General features: G+C 37.7%; 1 protein-coding gene across 4 annotated transcripts in view; it reads right to left on the bottom strand.

Annotated features, from left to right (window-relative positions):
- Positions 1-997: 997 nt before the first annotated feature.
- Positions 998-17,162, bottom strand: part of HELZ (helicase with zinc finger) — a 70,374-nt gene continuing 54,209 nt past the window's right edge. For all 4 annotated transcript variants that reach the window (XM_072351854.1, XM_072351855.1, XM_072351852.1 and 1 more), the window contains 9 exons: positions 14,401-14,452; positions 13,405-13,598; positions 10,855-11,065; positions 10,302-10,378; positions 9,360-9,927; positions 8,736-8,976; positions 7,051-7,564; positions 4,280-4,532; positions 998-2,176 (listed from right to left, as the gene is read on the bottom strand). In XM_072351854.1, the coding sequence (XP_072207955.1) occupies positions 1,845-2,176; positions 4,280-4,532; positions 7,051-7,564; positions 8,736-8,976; positions 9,360-9,927; positions 10,302-10,378; positions 10,855-11,065; positions 13,405-13,598; positions 14,401-14,452 (2,442 nt within the window). In that variant the 3' untranslated portion in view covers positions 998-1,844. The remainder of the gene's footprint in view (positions 2,177-4,279; positions 4,533-7,050; positions 7,565-8,735; positions 8,977-9,359; positions 9,928-10,301; positions 10,379-10,854; positions 11,066-13,404; positions 13,599-14,400; positions 14,453-17,162) is intronic.

The raw sequence follows: 17,162 nt of genomic DNA, 5'->3' as shown, positions 1-17,162 counted from the left end.
GAAAACCCGGCATCACCTCCACACAGCTCTACCAGTTTAATTCCTGTGTGTAATAAGCAGAGGAACACCGCAAAGAAACGCAGCTCAGTCAAAATTCAACGTTTCCCAGGTTTGGAGTTATTTCTTCAAGTGTTAAAAGGAGGACTGCTTATCTAAAGAAACACCCCAGCCAAAAGTATGAACAGTGTGCAAGACCAGAAATCTTTACCCACAAAGTTGATCTTCTGCGTTATCATTCACACTTGTTTCTTAATTATTATTATTTTTTTTTCAATATTCAATTTTAATTAGGATTTTTCATTGGATTTTTTTCCTTTCAGTTTGTACTCCTGAAGGGCCAGGCTGGCACACAATTTTGCAGGACTCGGATGAACAACCTGGATCCCATTCTTACCCCCACAAGATTTGGATTAATTTGGATACAGCTTTGACAAACATTAAATCTCTTCTTTAATGACGTTCCTCAAACAAAACAGTTAGCAAAATATCTGAATTTCCTTGTATAATGTCACATTTTAATGTAAACATCAAATCATGTACCAAAAGTTTTACTGGAAAAAAAAAAAAGAAGAATTAAAGCGGCACAATCCTTGATACCACTGGAGAAGGGGGGGAAAAAGCCAGATTACAAACATTTACACATGCATAATGGAAAAAAAAAAATTAAACAAAAGAAATCTTTTACTAAATTCACGCAATTTGTTTCTTTTAAAATAGTTATTAAATCTACTAAGCACCAACATACCTAAAAATTTCTTTTCGGCTTCATGATTCATTTAAAAAACCTATCAAATTAACTTTTCAAACAAGCTTATATTACCGGCTTGTCCAAAAATAAAATGTCATGTTTTTGTTTTTGTTGTGGTTTATTTATTTTTTTTTTTTGGGTTTTTTGGTTTTGTTTCCTTTTTTTTTTATTATTTGTTGTTTTTTTTGTTTTTTTGTTGCTATTGTTGCTGTTTTTTTGTGTTTTTTTTTTTTTTCAATATACCAACACTTCTTTTTTTTTTTTTTTCTTTTTTTTTTCTCTTTTTTTAATCTGAATGCTTCCAAACAATGGCATCGGTGTCTGCAAAGAATGCCTTTACTTTACCCTACAGTGAATGGAAAATACAAGACCACATCATACAGAATCTAAAACTATAAAAGTCTGAGAATGCAGCATCCCTTCACAAAAAAGCTGATAAAACTGAAAGTATTTAGAAGATGCTGCATCTTTATTAAAAAAAATTAAATGAATTTAAGCAGAAATAACATACATTTTTACATTAACTGGCCATTTCTGGTACAGAAATCCAGCATAGTATGCTAATGTTATTGAATAAATGTAAATGCTACTTACAATCTTTTTAAATACAATTTAGACAAACTTTTTTTTTTCTTTTTTTCTTTTTTTTCTTTTTTTTTCCTTTTTTTCTTTTTTTTCCTTTTTTTCTTTTTTTCCTTTTTTTTTTCCTTTTTTTATTTTTTTATTTTTTTAATAGTTTTCCAGGTAAGCTCTCAGCTGCTAGTTTAATGCAACAAACACCTCATCAACGTTACACAAATTAAAAAATAACCTGTGTGTTTTCCTACAGAAAAGCTTCCAAAAAAAAAAAGAAAAGAAAAAAAAAAAAGAAAACCAACAAAAAACCAAAAACGACCCACATCAAAAAATGCAAAATAATGGAATACAATTAAAAAAAAAAAAAAATTAGTTGCAAGTCTAGCAGCAAAGCAATTAGGTGAGGATATATTTACTAATATAAACAAAGGGAATATTTGCAACTACAGGTGAAGCCCCAACTATCTTAGATCTACTGACACAAATAAAAATTAAGTTCTCTCTAAAAAAAATAATCTGATTATTTAAAATAGGAGTAAAAGCCATTGCTACCTGATGAACTACCTAGGCTAAGTTCCTGAAACAAAGACAAAGGGTCACTATTCTTTTTTGTCTGCTCAGGAGGAGGTTTGGGCTTCGGAGGAGCCCGCAGAGCACTTGCGTAGGACATGACAGGTTTGCTCCCAGCAGCGTTCTGCTGGCTGGTGCTGTTGGATTCCATGATCTGCTTGTTGGGCATGAGAGGTGGGAACTGGCCGAGATGCTGCAGCACGCTGTAGTTGAAGGAATTGGAGAGCTGTATGTTTTCAGCCTTCAGGTGCTCCTCTGGGGGCTTGACTGTTTTCAGCGGAGCTGGGAAAGGAGAAAGCAGAGTCCATCAAGTGAACAGCAGACTTCAGAAATCCTCTCCCAGGAAGCTCAAAGTGGTACAGAAGGATACAGAAACCACCTCTGTCAGTGACCTTCCCCCCAACCAATTTTTTCTGTTTAGTCCCTCTTTGTCCAGGAAAATTTCTTCTTAAGTTACCCAGCTGCACTCCCAGCTACTGGCCCTTGTATGGCCTTGCCAGCAATGCTAATTAGACTGACATCATTGAGCATATTCTCCATGCACACGTACCGACAGAGTTGGTAACAGTGAACCTGCAAGTCTGCACAGATGGGAGGTAAGCTGCGTCAGAACGGGATATACCCTAATTCAGGTACTTCATCCACTGAGACAGCACAAAGAACATTTCATTTCTCTCGGTTTACAGCATAAAAGGCTCACATTACAATCTGCAGCACCACATATAATGCATTCTCAAGCAGCAGCTCAGCCTTCCGAATGCCACCCAACCTAATGATAATTTTGTCTAAATGCATTTCCACTGCTGTGTTCTTGCTCCACGTTTAACAACTTCTGTACAACAAGAAAAAACAGTTCCTTAAACCATTGGTCTAAAACTGCCTTCAAGTGGATTTCCTGAATCTTAATGAAGCATCTTAGTTTTGTCAGGGGAATTCTGCTGTCTCACACAGCTAAAGAAACTACTCTGAAACGCAGGTATTTATTACAGATAAAATAGCTCAGCAGTTGAGGAACTGATATATTCTGTAATTATTTACATCTTTAAATTCATAAAGTTATTTTGAAGTGCACACACAAGAACGTATGATCAAATGAGTACATAAATCAGACGTGCACAGTTCTGTTTCTCACTGGAAGGATTGCGCTCACCCTTTTGTTTCTGATGAAGTACTCAAAAATGCCTTAGAAGAATAATGGGGAAAGAACACAAGCAAAACATTTTTACTAAGGTTGCTATGATTCAAAACAAAACTTAAAAATAAACAGCAAATAAACAACAGCATATCCACAGAACAACATCACACCCATAGAACACCAGCAAAATACCCCTTCGGATAAGCACTAAGAGAAGAAAACCAACAAGCATGGTCAAAAGTGAAAATGAGGCATGGGAGAAATGAAATACGGAAAACAAAACTAAAAAACACACATATTGAACAAGAACTTAAATCCATTTCTTCCTATCAAGAGAAAGAACTCTGCAAATCAAGCTCTCAAATTGCAATTTTGAGAAGTGCCTGCTTATAACAACACCAAGCGATTCATAGCAGCTCTCCCTGCACTCTCCATAAATCCAAGCTGATAGAACTGAATAGCTGAGCCATAGCCATTTCTGATGTACATAAGTCCTTGAACTGCCTGGTGTCACAAAAGCTCACTCCCAGGCAGTGAATACAGACCCAGGACCAGTTCATAGCTTCTCATTCTTGTGGATTTTTTATTTCATGGATATAAAAACAGCAGTAACCAGTAACACTGAAGTTACTAGTCATTAACTTTCAGCACGACAAAGCCCACTTGGCTTGTAAATATTATCATCATAGAGAGCTGCAAATGCAGAAAAGCACAGCAGTTTTCATGAACTGTTAAATACAGGGTTAGGGTCAGGACAACACTGTATACGGATATATCTACAAAACAGAAATCACTCTTAACCAGAACAGAGAACACATTCATAGGAAATGCAGGTACCAGTCAATACTTGTCCCTTTACTTTAGTATTTATTACTGGACAGCAAACATGCAGGTAAGCCACTTCACATTTATAGGTATTTCCTCTGAGGATTTTACTCATTAATGCTTTCTTCATCAGTACATTAAAGCAACAAAAGGTGGTATCAACAGATCCCAACATAATCACACTAGGGTTCCTAAGCCATTCCCATCAGTGACCCCAGAGTTTACAGTACAATGCCAGAACTGGATACCTCCCTTGATAAGGCATAATATCATGCATTCAGTTCTTTAATTATCCATTAAATGTATGAAGAACCTGAAGGATGTGCCCCAAGTTTGAACCTCTGAACTCAGCACAAAAGAACTTAATTTCAATTGTCTATTTAATGGAGCAGAGAAACAAGCAAAGATTGAGCCTGTATACCTACCTAACAACTCCCGGTGTGGAACTGCTCTGTTGGCTCCATTGCATGGAATGTTTGGGTATGGGGCAGTTGAGGAGGAGTTGACCCACAACTCAGGTGATGAATAGTTGAAGGATGACTGATTACTGTGGTCCTGAAGCTCTTTACACTGACCAAGACTGTCTTGAGGAGTGCTTAATTCTTCAGAACAAGCCTGGACTGAACTAGAGGAAATTCTTCTTTGGTACAACGGCCTGCCTGGTCCTCTCGGTTCATACTGCAAAGACAAAAGAGAAAAACAATTAAAAAAAAAGACCCTTTGGTCCTTCTATTCAATTTTATGTAGCAAATGCCATTTTTTCATTCCAATTTTTTTTTTTTTTTTCCCATGTCTTAAAAGAAAAGTATATTTAGGAACAATAACTAGTGCATTTCAAATATGTTGTATAATATATGTTGCATGTAAGTACACAGATGATGTACTTTAACCACACAAAACAGATGGAGGATGTGTAAAGTGCTTTAACTAAGATTCCTTCTTTTTTATTATTATTTTTTTTTTAAATCAACCCTTATATCTTACACTCCTACACAGGAAATGTGTCACAGAATGATGAGAAAGACACTCAGCATTTACACAAGATAGAAAGGAAGTACAAAAACAAATGAGAGCAAGAGAAAATTCAATTCCAAGGTCCAGAGTTTAATAAAATGCAGATGTACACTCGATTTCATGCACACACACATACACAGAATGAAGGCTCTGGACAAGCGCACAACTTCAAGAAAAATAATGCAAAGAATTGATTTTTATCTGAAACCACGGGAACTACTGCTTGCTTCCACAAATCCTCACGATCACATAAATGAAAATGGCAGAACCTCCATTAACTTGTTGGCTTCAAGATTTAAAGACCCACTAGTCTACACCAAAAAATGAGCTAAGAAGTATCAAATAACTTGCTTACACTGCACAAAACAGGAAAAACTAGTGCACTCCTATCACAACTACTAAACCACAATATATCACAGAAGGAACATTTGGATATCAGTAGAAACGAAATTTCTAAGTTATAGCCTGGAATAAAGCTAAAAGCCCTTCCTTTTATTAAGTTCAATGGTCAATTTCATGTTTTGGTAAGTGATTGGGAAGTTATCAAAGTGCAGCAGCTGGAGAGTTGCCTGGCAGCAAAAGACCTGGTGGTGTTGGTCAGCACTTGGCTGAACACAAGCCAGGACTTTTCTAACCTCAATGATTCTATGATTCCGTTCCCTTTGATATGTTCAAACGTGGCTTAACTATACACGTGAAAAGCTTTCAAGCCCTCTTGAAAACTGTACAAGCAAGTCCTGTCTTGTAACACCTTTACAACACTTTGCATTTCTGTCACATATTTTCAAAGGAAGAAGAAACGAGAAAGAAATAAGAAATAAAATGAATTTGCTCTGATTACATAAAGACTCAACCTATTTGTCTTCAGATAGCAGGAGCTGTCACAAACTCTGTAGGAATATTTAATAGTTTACTGCTGAAGAGCCATTGTTCTTATGTCCCGCTGCACTGATGGCATTAAATGCTGTCACAAAGTATTAGATTTTATACAAGGTGATACAGCTTAACGGACTGAGACAAAGAATTTCTAAATGCCTATAAATCCGAATCTTACTGCAGCTCTAGCTGGGCCAGAGGACTGCATTAAGCTCAGTGCATCTGCAGCAGACACAAATTTGTAAAATGCACTGAACTTCAATTTTAGTTATTCTTCTCAGACACAAACAGTAAGATTTTTTCTACTTCCAGAAATCAAAAGACAATGAAATGCACGTTACATGGGACAGCAATGAGCTCAGACACCATAGCTACTCTAAAAACCTTCACAGAAACGTATCCAGAACAGGCCACTTAACTGTATGTAAAAATATTTGATCACAAGCAGTCAGTCCAACATTAACTGAGAGTATTAATTCTGCCCTTCCTTTAATGCAGCCAGGCTCCAGCACTCCCTGTCTGCGTATCATACAGCCCTTAGCACTCTTGATTCCATCAGGGTTTAAAAACCTCTGTCTGAAACACAGTCTGTCCTCGCTGTATGTGCTCAGTCTCCAATCACATTAACACCACCTCCATGAGAGTGCAGAACAAAAAAGACCGATAGGGACAGACACAGTTTTTGGTAGTAGGTCTGTGCTGGACCCAGATTTGTGCTACACAGCTGGATATTTCTGCATTGACATGCAACACCAAGTGCCCAAAATACACAGAACGACTTTGACAGAATTAATTCAGGTCAGGTGGGATTTATTAAATCAAGCTTTATACCATGTTTATAAACTAAAAAAAAAGCACTGTTTCTGGTCTCAAATTAGTATGAAAACACACACGTTCAATTTAGCAGTAAGCCAACTGGCTAGCTGATCCATGCTGACCTGCCAGAGAATCATTTCATGGGTTTTCACCTGAGGTGAAAACAAATGACAGACAAATGACTGTAGATAACTGAGCAACAACAGGGAAAGAAAAAAAAGCCACCAAAAGAAAACTACCCCTCTCTCTCTCTGGTAACCTTCAAAGAGCCAAAGACCTCCCATTAAGCAGAGAAAATTTTATACCTGCAGCGAGGAGAACCACAAATACACAAAGGGTGAACAGAAGACTTAAAGAAAATTCGACCTCAAAGAAATCCCTGGTGTGAAGCTTTTAAAACATGAGATATTTTTTGCATTCGTGACCATTTCAAAATATAACCTGATATTAAAATGACACAACAATTGCATAAGCAGACAAAAATGCCTACCTCTTCTAAGCTGTGGAGCGAAGAAGCAGATACTGCTCGAGATGTGAGTGGATGAAATGGCTCCTGACCAACTGCATGCTGATGATTCTGTATTTGTATAAAAGGGTTTTGTTGTGACCTATGGGGCAATGGAGGTATACCATAATGAAAGCCCTGCCCCATAAGGTGATTCTGCTGTAGGTTAGCATAAGTCCACGATCCATCAGGTTGCAGGTATTTCAAGGGAGATGGGGTTATGTGTTCAGATGGCATTGAGAAAGGGGGATTGTATATTTGGGGTAAATGCTGCTGAAATGCTGGGTTACTGGGGATTTCAATGTCTCTGTTGTTTTCAGTGAAGTTAGGAAAGTGACCACTGTGATTAGAGTTGCAGGAAGGAGAAGGGAGTGCTGGTGGGCTTCTGGGCTGAACTTGTCTATATTGCAACAGTCTTGACTGAGGGGGTGGCATTTCAGCTAAGTCCCGACTTTCACTTTGATCACGGTGTGACAGTTCTCTGAGCAAATCCTGGAATCTGTATTGACAGAATAAACGTATCAAGAAAAGGTGTTTTTTCTAAAATCCCACTCTTTGAGACTGAGAAAACTCAAAGCACAAAACACTGGATTTAAATACACTCATCTTTGAGCTGACCCTAACTTCAAAAGATATGACTGTGAGCAATCAGAAATTAGGCACAAGAGGATTAACTGGATGAAATACCCACCTGAAGCATCTCAAAGTTTTAATAACTCTTGAGATTTCCTTTTCAGTCAGAAGAATCAAGTTTTTGTTATCTCTTAGGAGACAACCAAAGTAAGGATTTCCTGCTTTATTATACAAAAGCCTTCACACAGTTAAAGGAAAATTTTAACTCTTTAAAAGGTAAAAACCACAACAATTGGGGATTTCCCTCACTTGTGCATTTCCAAACTTCTTCAAAAGGTGGGGGATATACAATTCAGCACTTTACGGAGTCGGCTAAGAGAGCATTTACAGGCTTTACCATGGCTATAACAAACCAGATGGAAAATAAAGCTCAGTGGGAGATGACAGTAAACAGAGGCAATTTAAAAATCTGGCCTTTACGATATATGTGATTAAAGCTGGTGGCCACAGGAACTATTTTATTTTATTTTTTTTGCTTATGTTCAACAGCTTTCTTTCTTGCCCCTTAATGCTGCATCTCAAGAATAAGCACATTTCTTTAATCCTCTTTAAAAGCAAAGGCTTTTTAAAAAGGAAGAGAAGTTTGAATTTGACTGGGGAGAAGAGCTGTGGGCAGGGGTTGGTTTTTTCAAGCACAGAAATCTGAAGTTTTTAAGACCAATTCAATCTGAAGAATTTGCAACTTAGCAGGCCTTAACTACACTCCAGTACCACTTGCAAAAGCACAAGGGCCTTACCCTCTTGCCATACTTGCTCTATAAATACAACACTGAGATACTCCATAAGCGTATTTTCTTCACTACAGTTTTAGTGACAAATAAAAAAAGCACTACAGCTTCATTACAATCCGATAAACAGAATAAAGCATAACATATAACAAAAGCACAGATGCGAGTCAGCCTGCCAACTATTTTAACCTTCATAATAACAGCAGCAAAACACAATACCTTTTAGTGCCTTGTACCAGATCACAGTGTTACAGATAGGTGCCTACTGCTCAATTTTATACAAGCTCTGATGACTCAGTAAACAAATACCTTGAATATGTTGCCTCTGTTTCATCTTCTGTATTACTGGCAAGTTTCCAGTTTGCCCTAACTTGCTGCTGTTGATGCAATCCAATTGGTTGCTGAGGAAGATGTGGTAGATGAGGATGGTGATGGTGTTGATATGGAATTGTGCCTTGACTGAGATAGGCATTATGTTCATTCCATTGCTGTAACCTGGCTTGTTGCTGCTGCCTTATTGTTTCCAAAGCTACATTTCCATGCATACGATCTATAAAAATAGTTTTAAAAAAAAATTTATCTAATGCCCCCCTTTTTATTTTTAAGAGAGAAAAAAAAGATTTTTATGTCAGGAAAAAAAATACTTTTTATACAGTATATTTCAAGGCCTATTGTCAACTAACTGCAATGCAGTGTATAACCTGGTTATTTAAATTATACGGAAAATCATATAAACATGAATCTTCTAATAAAGGGCTGAATATTCAAACATGCCTTAAGCAGCAAATTATACTCAATGACATTACTTATGGAAACTAACCCAACAATGACCCAATTCAGTGCAATATGCCTGGAAAGGTAAATAACTCCTTCATTTTCACTTCAATGTAGTTATAATTGAACACCAAATTCAAATAAAGAAAAGTCACCTACCTAAAGTGTCCCCTAGGGGCATTCCTGATGGATTCTCTTCAATGAAGTTGTTCAAGTGGGTTGGCAGAACAGGGTTGTGCTGTGCAATAGGCCTCAAAGGATTACTGACTTCTTGTAACATAGGAGGGGGGTGTTGTTCTGAAATCACAGCATCTACAGCAGGAGAATGTGGTCGGTGGGGAACTGGGTTATTAAAAAAAGATTGGCTGGGGCCTGCCTGGTAAGCAGGGGAAAGCTGCGAAGGTTGTGGAGGCTGTTGGTTCAAATGATTATGCTGCTGAACTACCTGGCTTTGCTGTGGTGGCATTTGGTTTTGTTGTTCAGGCAAATGATTTTGTTGTTGACTTAAAAGGTTTTGCTGCTGTTGCAGAGGATATGGCTGCCTTGGGATCTGGGACAGGTGCTGGAAATGGCGATTGGGAACTGCATACTGCGAGTGGGGTGGGGTGAGATGTAGATTCAGCTGCCTGGGGTTAAGATTATCTTTACGATGAAATTTAGCATTAGGGTAAGCAACATTGGAACGTGATTCCGGGCTTCTAGTCTGAGAATTTGCATCTAAGTCAACCTAGAAAAAGAGAATAGGAAAATCTAAGAAAACATACCTAATAAACAAGAGAATGTCAGCAATGAATAAAGCCATTTAACAATGAATAAAGTGTGTAAAACTTCTACAGTATAGTGGGAGGGGAACAGCAAATACATTCTTCATTACACAGTAGACATATTTAGCCATCAGTTTAATTCCTTGCTGTTCTCTAATGAATTTAAATTCTTTTCCCCTCCCGAATGAAGGTAACTAATTCTTCTGACACTATTCCAATTATTGAAAAATAAAAATATGAATAGGTCAGAAAGAGACAGATATCCTCTTTGCACAAAAACAAAAAAGAGCATCTAGAAAAAAAATGGGACTATTAAAAGAGATCACAGCAAACCAACCTGCTTAGACTCTACAGGTTTCTTCTCAGGTGTTCGAATTTTATTGATTTCGGGTCCAGCAGTGCCTTCACTTTTACCTAAAAACGATGAAGAAACATGCTAACTAGTTACAATGGAAGTCTGTATTCCAGATGCAGGAAGATTTAGAGTTATCAGTATCGCATTTACAGTATCATAAAAATGTAATTCAATTTACCCAAATAAGTTCTCCGCTAATCTCTGTGCTTTCTTCATTAATCATCAATAAGTAGCTCTTCCAACTTAACTGATGCTGATGTTATTTGCAGTCATCATTGAACTGCAGAACAGAAACAGATCTTCCCACCTCTTTTCCCTGACAAGTTCTGACTGCTTCCTCTTCTGTATGCCACAATATTTGAGTTATTCTATTTACACTGGCAAAACATCAGTTGTTTCCCTAACTCTTTATATTCCTCAGTTTCACTTAAAAGGCAGAAAGAAAGAAAGAAAGAAATCCTTTCCACAATACCCAGCTTAAGTTACAAACTTACTCAAAACAGAACTAATTTACAATGGAATTTCAACAACTCACCATTTCGACTTTGCTCATGTTGCTCCTTGTCTGGATGCTGAAGCTGTTGCTGCTGTCCTATACTAACTGGTGAATGATGTCCCAAGCCATAAGGTATAGGAGACCCACGCCCATGTGCCTGTAACAGGTTCATATTATATGCCATAGCTGCTTGATGAGTAATGATTCGAGGGTCAACTGCAAACCTACCCTGATACCCCGTCCATGGTACCTATATAATTAAAAAAATAAAGAAAGCAACCTGTCAAGGTACATTAAAGGAAGTAATGTTACAAGCATATTTATATGACATCAGTAAAAAGCAGCTTTCCATGCATCAGGTGGCCTGGCACGCTAGCACACAGCTACAGTAACACTGAAAGGGAGAGCAACAATGACAGTCTAGTGGCAAGGAGCAGAAAGTAAAGGTTTTAGAGGACTATCCATTGTACAAATTATTGTACTGAAATCCATTCCAGCTTCAGTGGTGCCAAGATTAAAACAGAAAAGGTTGATGGACAAATTACATTTTAATATTTATTATATTCCATTTTTCTCTTGGTAAGTTATCATTGGGTTCAGTAAAACAAAGCCCTTCCTCCTGGTAGCTGAAGAGAGATTGGGCTGCACTTCTGGGATGCAACAGAAAGAGGACTCCTTAACCTGAGGGCCTCCTTATGGTCCTTTAATCACCCAGCGTTGTAAACCTTGTAACACAGAATTAGTGGGAATACCGGTCTACTGACAGAATCAACTATCCGCACGGACGACCACTCTATTCTACATGACACACCTTTGCAGATTGTCTTCCTACTTATTAGAAGTAAAATCCACTTCCTGAAAGTATGTAAAAAAAAGTCAGGAAACTTTACAAGATTTTATATTTCATCCCTATAAGGAATGCAAAGGATGGCAGCTCGGGATCAAATTAGTTCCATCTTGCCCTGCAGGGAATTTATTAAAAGAAGGCAAATAGATACATGAGTAAGAGGAAAGTGCCAGGAAAGTAATTATCAACACTCAGGCTGACAAAGTATCCTTTTACTGATGACAGAACACAACCAAACTCCCCATGTTTTTACATTAGACATGGAAACAGCCTTAAATTAAGTAAAGGGATCGTTTTATCTCACACGAACATAAACGCACTTTACCTCAGATCTTAGTTATTTCCAAGTGTAATGACTTCCAAGCCATTCTTTTTTTAAAATTTTTATTTGCCCTTGAAAATACGCACTTTGAACTTTAGCTTTGGGCTGCTGCTGCATCTGCACAATCTCAAATCATGTCCAATAATTTTCTCTACAAGAGCAGCTATCCTCATTAGTACCTCAGTCTTCCCACTTAATGATTTTAAAAGTCCATCCTCAGGGAAGGTGAGCTCCAAATACTTATTTTTAATACATTTCTTTTAGTTGGAAATACATGAAAGTAGATTAAGCTTGGAACAATAAAAGAAAAATATTCAAATTATCTTGGTTTGATATTAATACAATGTGAGCAAGCTTGACAAAGATACAGCTGCTCGCCTTCTTGTTGCATTTAAGTTTATCCATCAAACGTAGGCTTTCCAGCAAGCTAGGAAAAAGGCAAATTACTTGACCTAGTGAAGGAAAAGAAGGAAAAAATAAAAAACAAACTGCCAGTTGATTCAAAACTTACATGTGAAATTTGAGTTCCTCCAGCAAGTCCCTTACACAGGGACCATAACCTACATTTCAGCAGAAGACTCAAGTAGTCAACAGCAAAATGTATGCAAATACTTAGACTTCAGAATGGAATTAAACACACATGCACGTGTGGGTTCCATGCCCATCCTACAGATAGTGCATACGTTTTATGCCAGAACATCCTTTCTGCAGCCATTGTTCTTTCCTCCCCATTTTCCTCCCAAAATATACTACGAAGGTTAGAATGAAATCAGAGACTGCTTCTTTCATTTGCACGAGCTTTGGTAGACCAGTTTTAGATGCAGTGCAAAATTATATACGAAGTGGAGCTCCAGAGACCTGATTACAGATCTTCACTATGCTCCCAAATGCTATGACAAAAGGGGACTGGAGAGGAAACGAGTGCACTGCGAGGCTCTGGAAGGGGAAAACATCCCAGTATGCTTATTTTCCTTATCACTATACTTCAGACAGCCTGCACTGCAGACATCCAAAACAGACAATTTTAACAGTATGGAGCTTGCTCTGAATTGCCCACATCTCTCCAATGATTAAGAACTGGACTAGGCAATTAATTCACATGCAGGTATCTTGAGTCAGATGAGAAATCCCACTGGTGTGTCTATATCTGTAGCTGAAAAAAATAAGCCAAATTACATTAACATGAAATTGCTTTTAGGTTGTCTGGAGTTATTTGTGGGAACAACAGTTTTAAGCCCTCTGAGCTGGGTGGTCCTCTGCACAGCCACTCTGTCGAGTCAGCTAAGGACATATATTTGAGGTGAAGTGCTGGAACACACAGCAAAATATTCAATAACTAATATTCAATAACTTTATTTATTGTACATAAAATAAACCGTATGGAGACATGGGGGAAAAAGTAAAGGAAATGAATTCTTACAGGCAAAGGCACAGACATGACCATGTTTCCTCCATAGACAGCAGGTACGTATAGAATACTTGTCCCAGTGTGTGGATCTATCCTTTGAACAGGACTTGGAGATTTCCCCAGGTTGGGGTGAGGTCCCAGAGGAGGAGGGGGAGGAGTAAATGCTCGGATAGGATTTCCTATTAGAACAGAAGGATTGGGCTGAACTGGAAAAAAACAAAGAAAAAGAGACACGTGTATAGACACTAAAAGAACATGATGTATATTACTTTCTTCATACTAATCGCAACTCTCTTGTTAAAGCACATGGGCAGCACCAACAGCATAGGACTGACATACTGAGAAAAAGTATTAGTCCTATATTAAATCCTGCAACCTACTTCAGAAATTAGAAGAAAATGTAGGTTGAAATACAGAATAACAGGTCACTGGTAACTGTTACAAAAAGAAGGTCCCAAACCAGTTACACATGCTGACAGTAACAGTAGCTGCTAGACACTGCATCAAAACAGAACCATCCTCCTTTCATCAGCAGGGAAGACAAGTTTTAAATTAACACCCTTTTAAATGAATAAACAAAACTCTTAAGCTGCTTCAAGCTATCTTGCAAGTATGTTCAGTACTATCTGGATATGTGACAGTCCAATATAAGTTCAAAATACATACCATTACATGCAATAGTACGTCCTACCTCTTGTCAGCACAAGAACACTGCTGGTATGGTATCTTGCATAATGAATGACAAGCAGCTATTTTTTAAACAGTACACAATCTATACTGTGATAAAGCTAAAAAGTTAGTTCATATAATACCTGTAAAGGGACAACCTGGGATATACCTGATGTACACTTAACAGTCTACGATTTGTTTCTCAAGTGCATACAAGAAGTAAATGGCTTTCAGATAGAGAGCAGATCAGATGTTCCATTCACATCAAATTACTATCAATCTGACTGAAGCCAATTCAGCACGAGCTCAGAGAAATTCCTTATTATAGCACATACTTACCAATTCCATCAGGTGGGAAATGGTCATTCTGGTTATGATGATGGACCTTGCCCTTTAAAGGGGAAAAAACAGTAATAGTAACGCTTTGCAGACTGAAAATTAGAATTAGCTTAGCTTTTATTTCAAGTGAATGTTATAACTGAATCGAATGCAAAACCCTCAGCACCCTTTTTCAGTGGCAGCTCTCAGTGGAAGCATAATTCATTTTTTTCTCCAGGTTCCAACTTAAGAACCTTGGATCCAAAGCAGCCACCACCAGTTTTATGCCAGTGTTCACTTCCTTAGAAAATGCCTCCCTACCCCATATCAAATACCTGCTTCTGCACCTTTGCTCCTTAGCTACTGCCCCCCCAGAACTGTAATAGAGAACCAGAGTACCCCAAGGAATTTATTTGTCCTTGGCAAAATGTACGTTAGAAAAGAAGGCTAACAGAACTGAGTTACCCCTCTGGAGCTGATGAGTTTACAGCATCCAGTAAGCAGTGAATATTCATAAGCAGTGAGCACATATTCAAATATCTGTATGCTCTTAAATACTTAGTGGAAAAGGAATACCTTACTTAATCTGGACTTAAATACATTCACTAGTTTGAAATAAATGTAAAAACCCTTTGATGCTGCAAAACTTTTCTTGCCCAGGAGATAAGTCTAGGCAGTTTTCCAGCAGTCTGAGCAAATTAGTCAGGGTACCAAGACAGGTTGTTTGACAGTGTTGACTCATGCATAAACTAGATTAAAGAACTGGTCTCTGAATTTCCTCCCCTTTTTAAAATGAATTATTGAAAAATAAAGTAATAATTACTTTTCGTTATATTACAGTACTTAAAAGAAACCTGAATCTTGTTCCCTTTAGCCAATAGACAATTTAAAATAAACCTTAGAGAAGCTACATTCTTTAACAATCACTCCTGGCTAAAACAAAGCATTTTTTGTACCTGTTATGCTGTCAGTTAGCATTAAGCTGGATGTGCAGAAGCACAACAAATGTCTGTTCTCCCTTCCTCATTTTTATTTTATGGGGCCATATTTTTAAAACCAAAACAGTAAATTATACACATTTGATTAAATAGCTGTCCTGTCCAACAGGGCCTTCAGGATGTAACCATACCACACAGATGAAGGTAAATGAACTGAGACCATTTCTGCGTTGGGAAAAGAAGGTGCTGGCTTTGTCTTTTCCTTTTTTTCTTTTAAGAGTTCTGATGGCCCTGAACTGCAATGGATATCCATAAAATCAGCACAAAACAGCATCTTCAACACTGTACTCCTTTCTCAGTATAAAACACATCAGCATTAGGTTTTTAGCCTTTCATCTTCGTATGTTAAACACTGCACTTCTGAGGCTGAAAATGAGCTCAGCTAACCGCCTGCTTTTACAACCTCAGCAAAGAGAAATACGTCTCTTAACACAGCCATTTTCTGTAACACTGGAAAACTCTCTGCATACTTTGTCTGGTTTTGCACATGCGAGCTGCCAGTTGCATGCAGAGGGAAGAGATTTCATTATAGTTATGATAGAGGTGGTTAAAATGCTTCAATCTTAAACTGAAATTACAGTGCCAGCTGATTCAAAGTGCGCCTTCTGATTTCTACAGCACATGTGCTTAGTTTACTAACAAATTGGAAGAAAAAAATGTAAGAGTCTATTCACAAGACTACCATACCTGCATTTTCATATAACTCCATAGTGACACAAAAAAAGAGAAAGAAAAGAGCCTTCAAGGCTGTAGCATTCATGAGAATGCTTAAAGAATTCCTTAATTTTTGTTTTTCTCTAAGTGAATTGTTTTGACACATCTCTGGATGCTTCCGAAAGACGTTTGTTTCAAGGAGTAATGCATGTTGATGATGAAGCTAAATGTTCTCACTTACAAAATCTCTTTTAGGAAGGAGTGTTAAAGGGAAGGCTTTCTGTTTTGTATTGTTGAAGTTCGGGGGAAAAAAAAAATGGTAAAAATTTAAATGAAATTCAATAGTTTGTGACAAAAGTGCATTTCTTCCTTGATGTACAACAGAATTCCTCACAAAATCAGGCAGCCTGCATTTTTGTTGCCTCTCTAAAGACAATTTAAATAAATTTTAACTAAATACATTTTGAAATAAGCTACAAAAAAATCTATTAAAATGGAATTAATTACATCACAAAACAGCTCTAAAAAATTCAGTGTTGTTCTTTATCATCTTAAGAAAGCAAGGAATGTGTTTTCATCACTTTTTTCACCTGATTTTATGAAAAGAGCTGAGAAAATTACTGCTGAGAGGTAATTGCCTCTCTCTGCCCTCTTAATGCCCACGAGGTCTGGCCTCCTGGAGAATGTTGTCAGTGAGACAATCCAAGCATTATATTGTCTTACGAGTTATTTTTAATGAAATCCGACACTTATCTCACACATAAACCCCTGAATTTTAAATGCAATTTTCAGTTCAAATGGCTTGTGGCTTGTTTCCTTGTGCTCCCTGCCACTGACTGCACCAACCTGTTGCTCCTTGGGATGGGGATTGCCTTGCATTCTGAAGTTTCTATTGGCTTATCTAACCACAGAGGCTGAGAATGATAACCAAAGTTTTTTGGGGCTACTGCAACATAGCCAATAAACACACTGAAGTGGCCCACAGTATATATTTTACTAAGGGAACAAGGCTTTACCTATCCCAAATTACTGCTAAGTCCAGAGTTGAAAATGCTGAGAATCCCATCAGAACTTGTATTTGTATCCGGGTGCCTGGATATCACATTAAAACAACTTGCCTGTAAACCTTTT

The sequence above is a fragment of the Excalfactoria chinensis genome, chromosome 17 (assembly GCF_039878825.1).
Source record: "Excalfactoria chinensis isolate bCotChi1 chromosome 17, bCotChi1.hap2, whole genome shotgun sequence".
Lineage (NCBI taxonomy): Eukaryota > Metazoa > Chordata > Aves > Galliformes > Phasianidae > Excalfactoria > Excalfactoria chinensis.
This window is presented reverse-complemented; position numbering and strand designations above follow the sequence as displayed.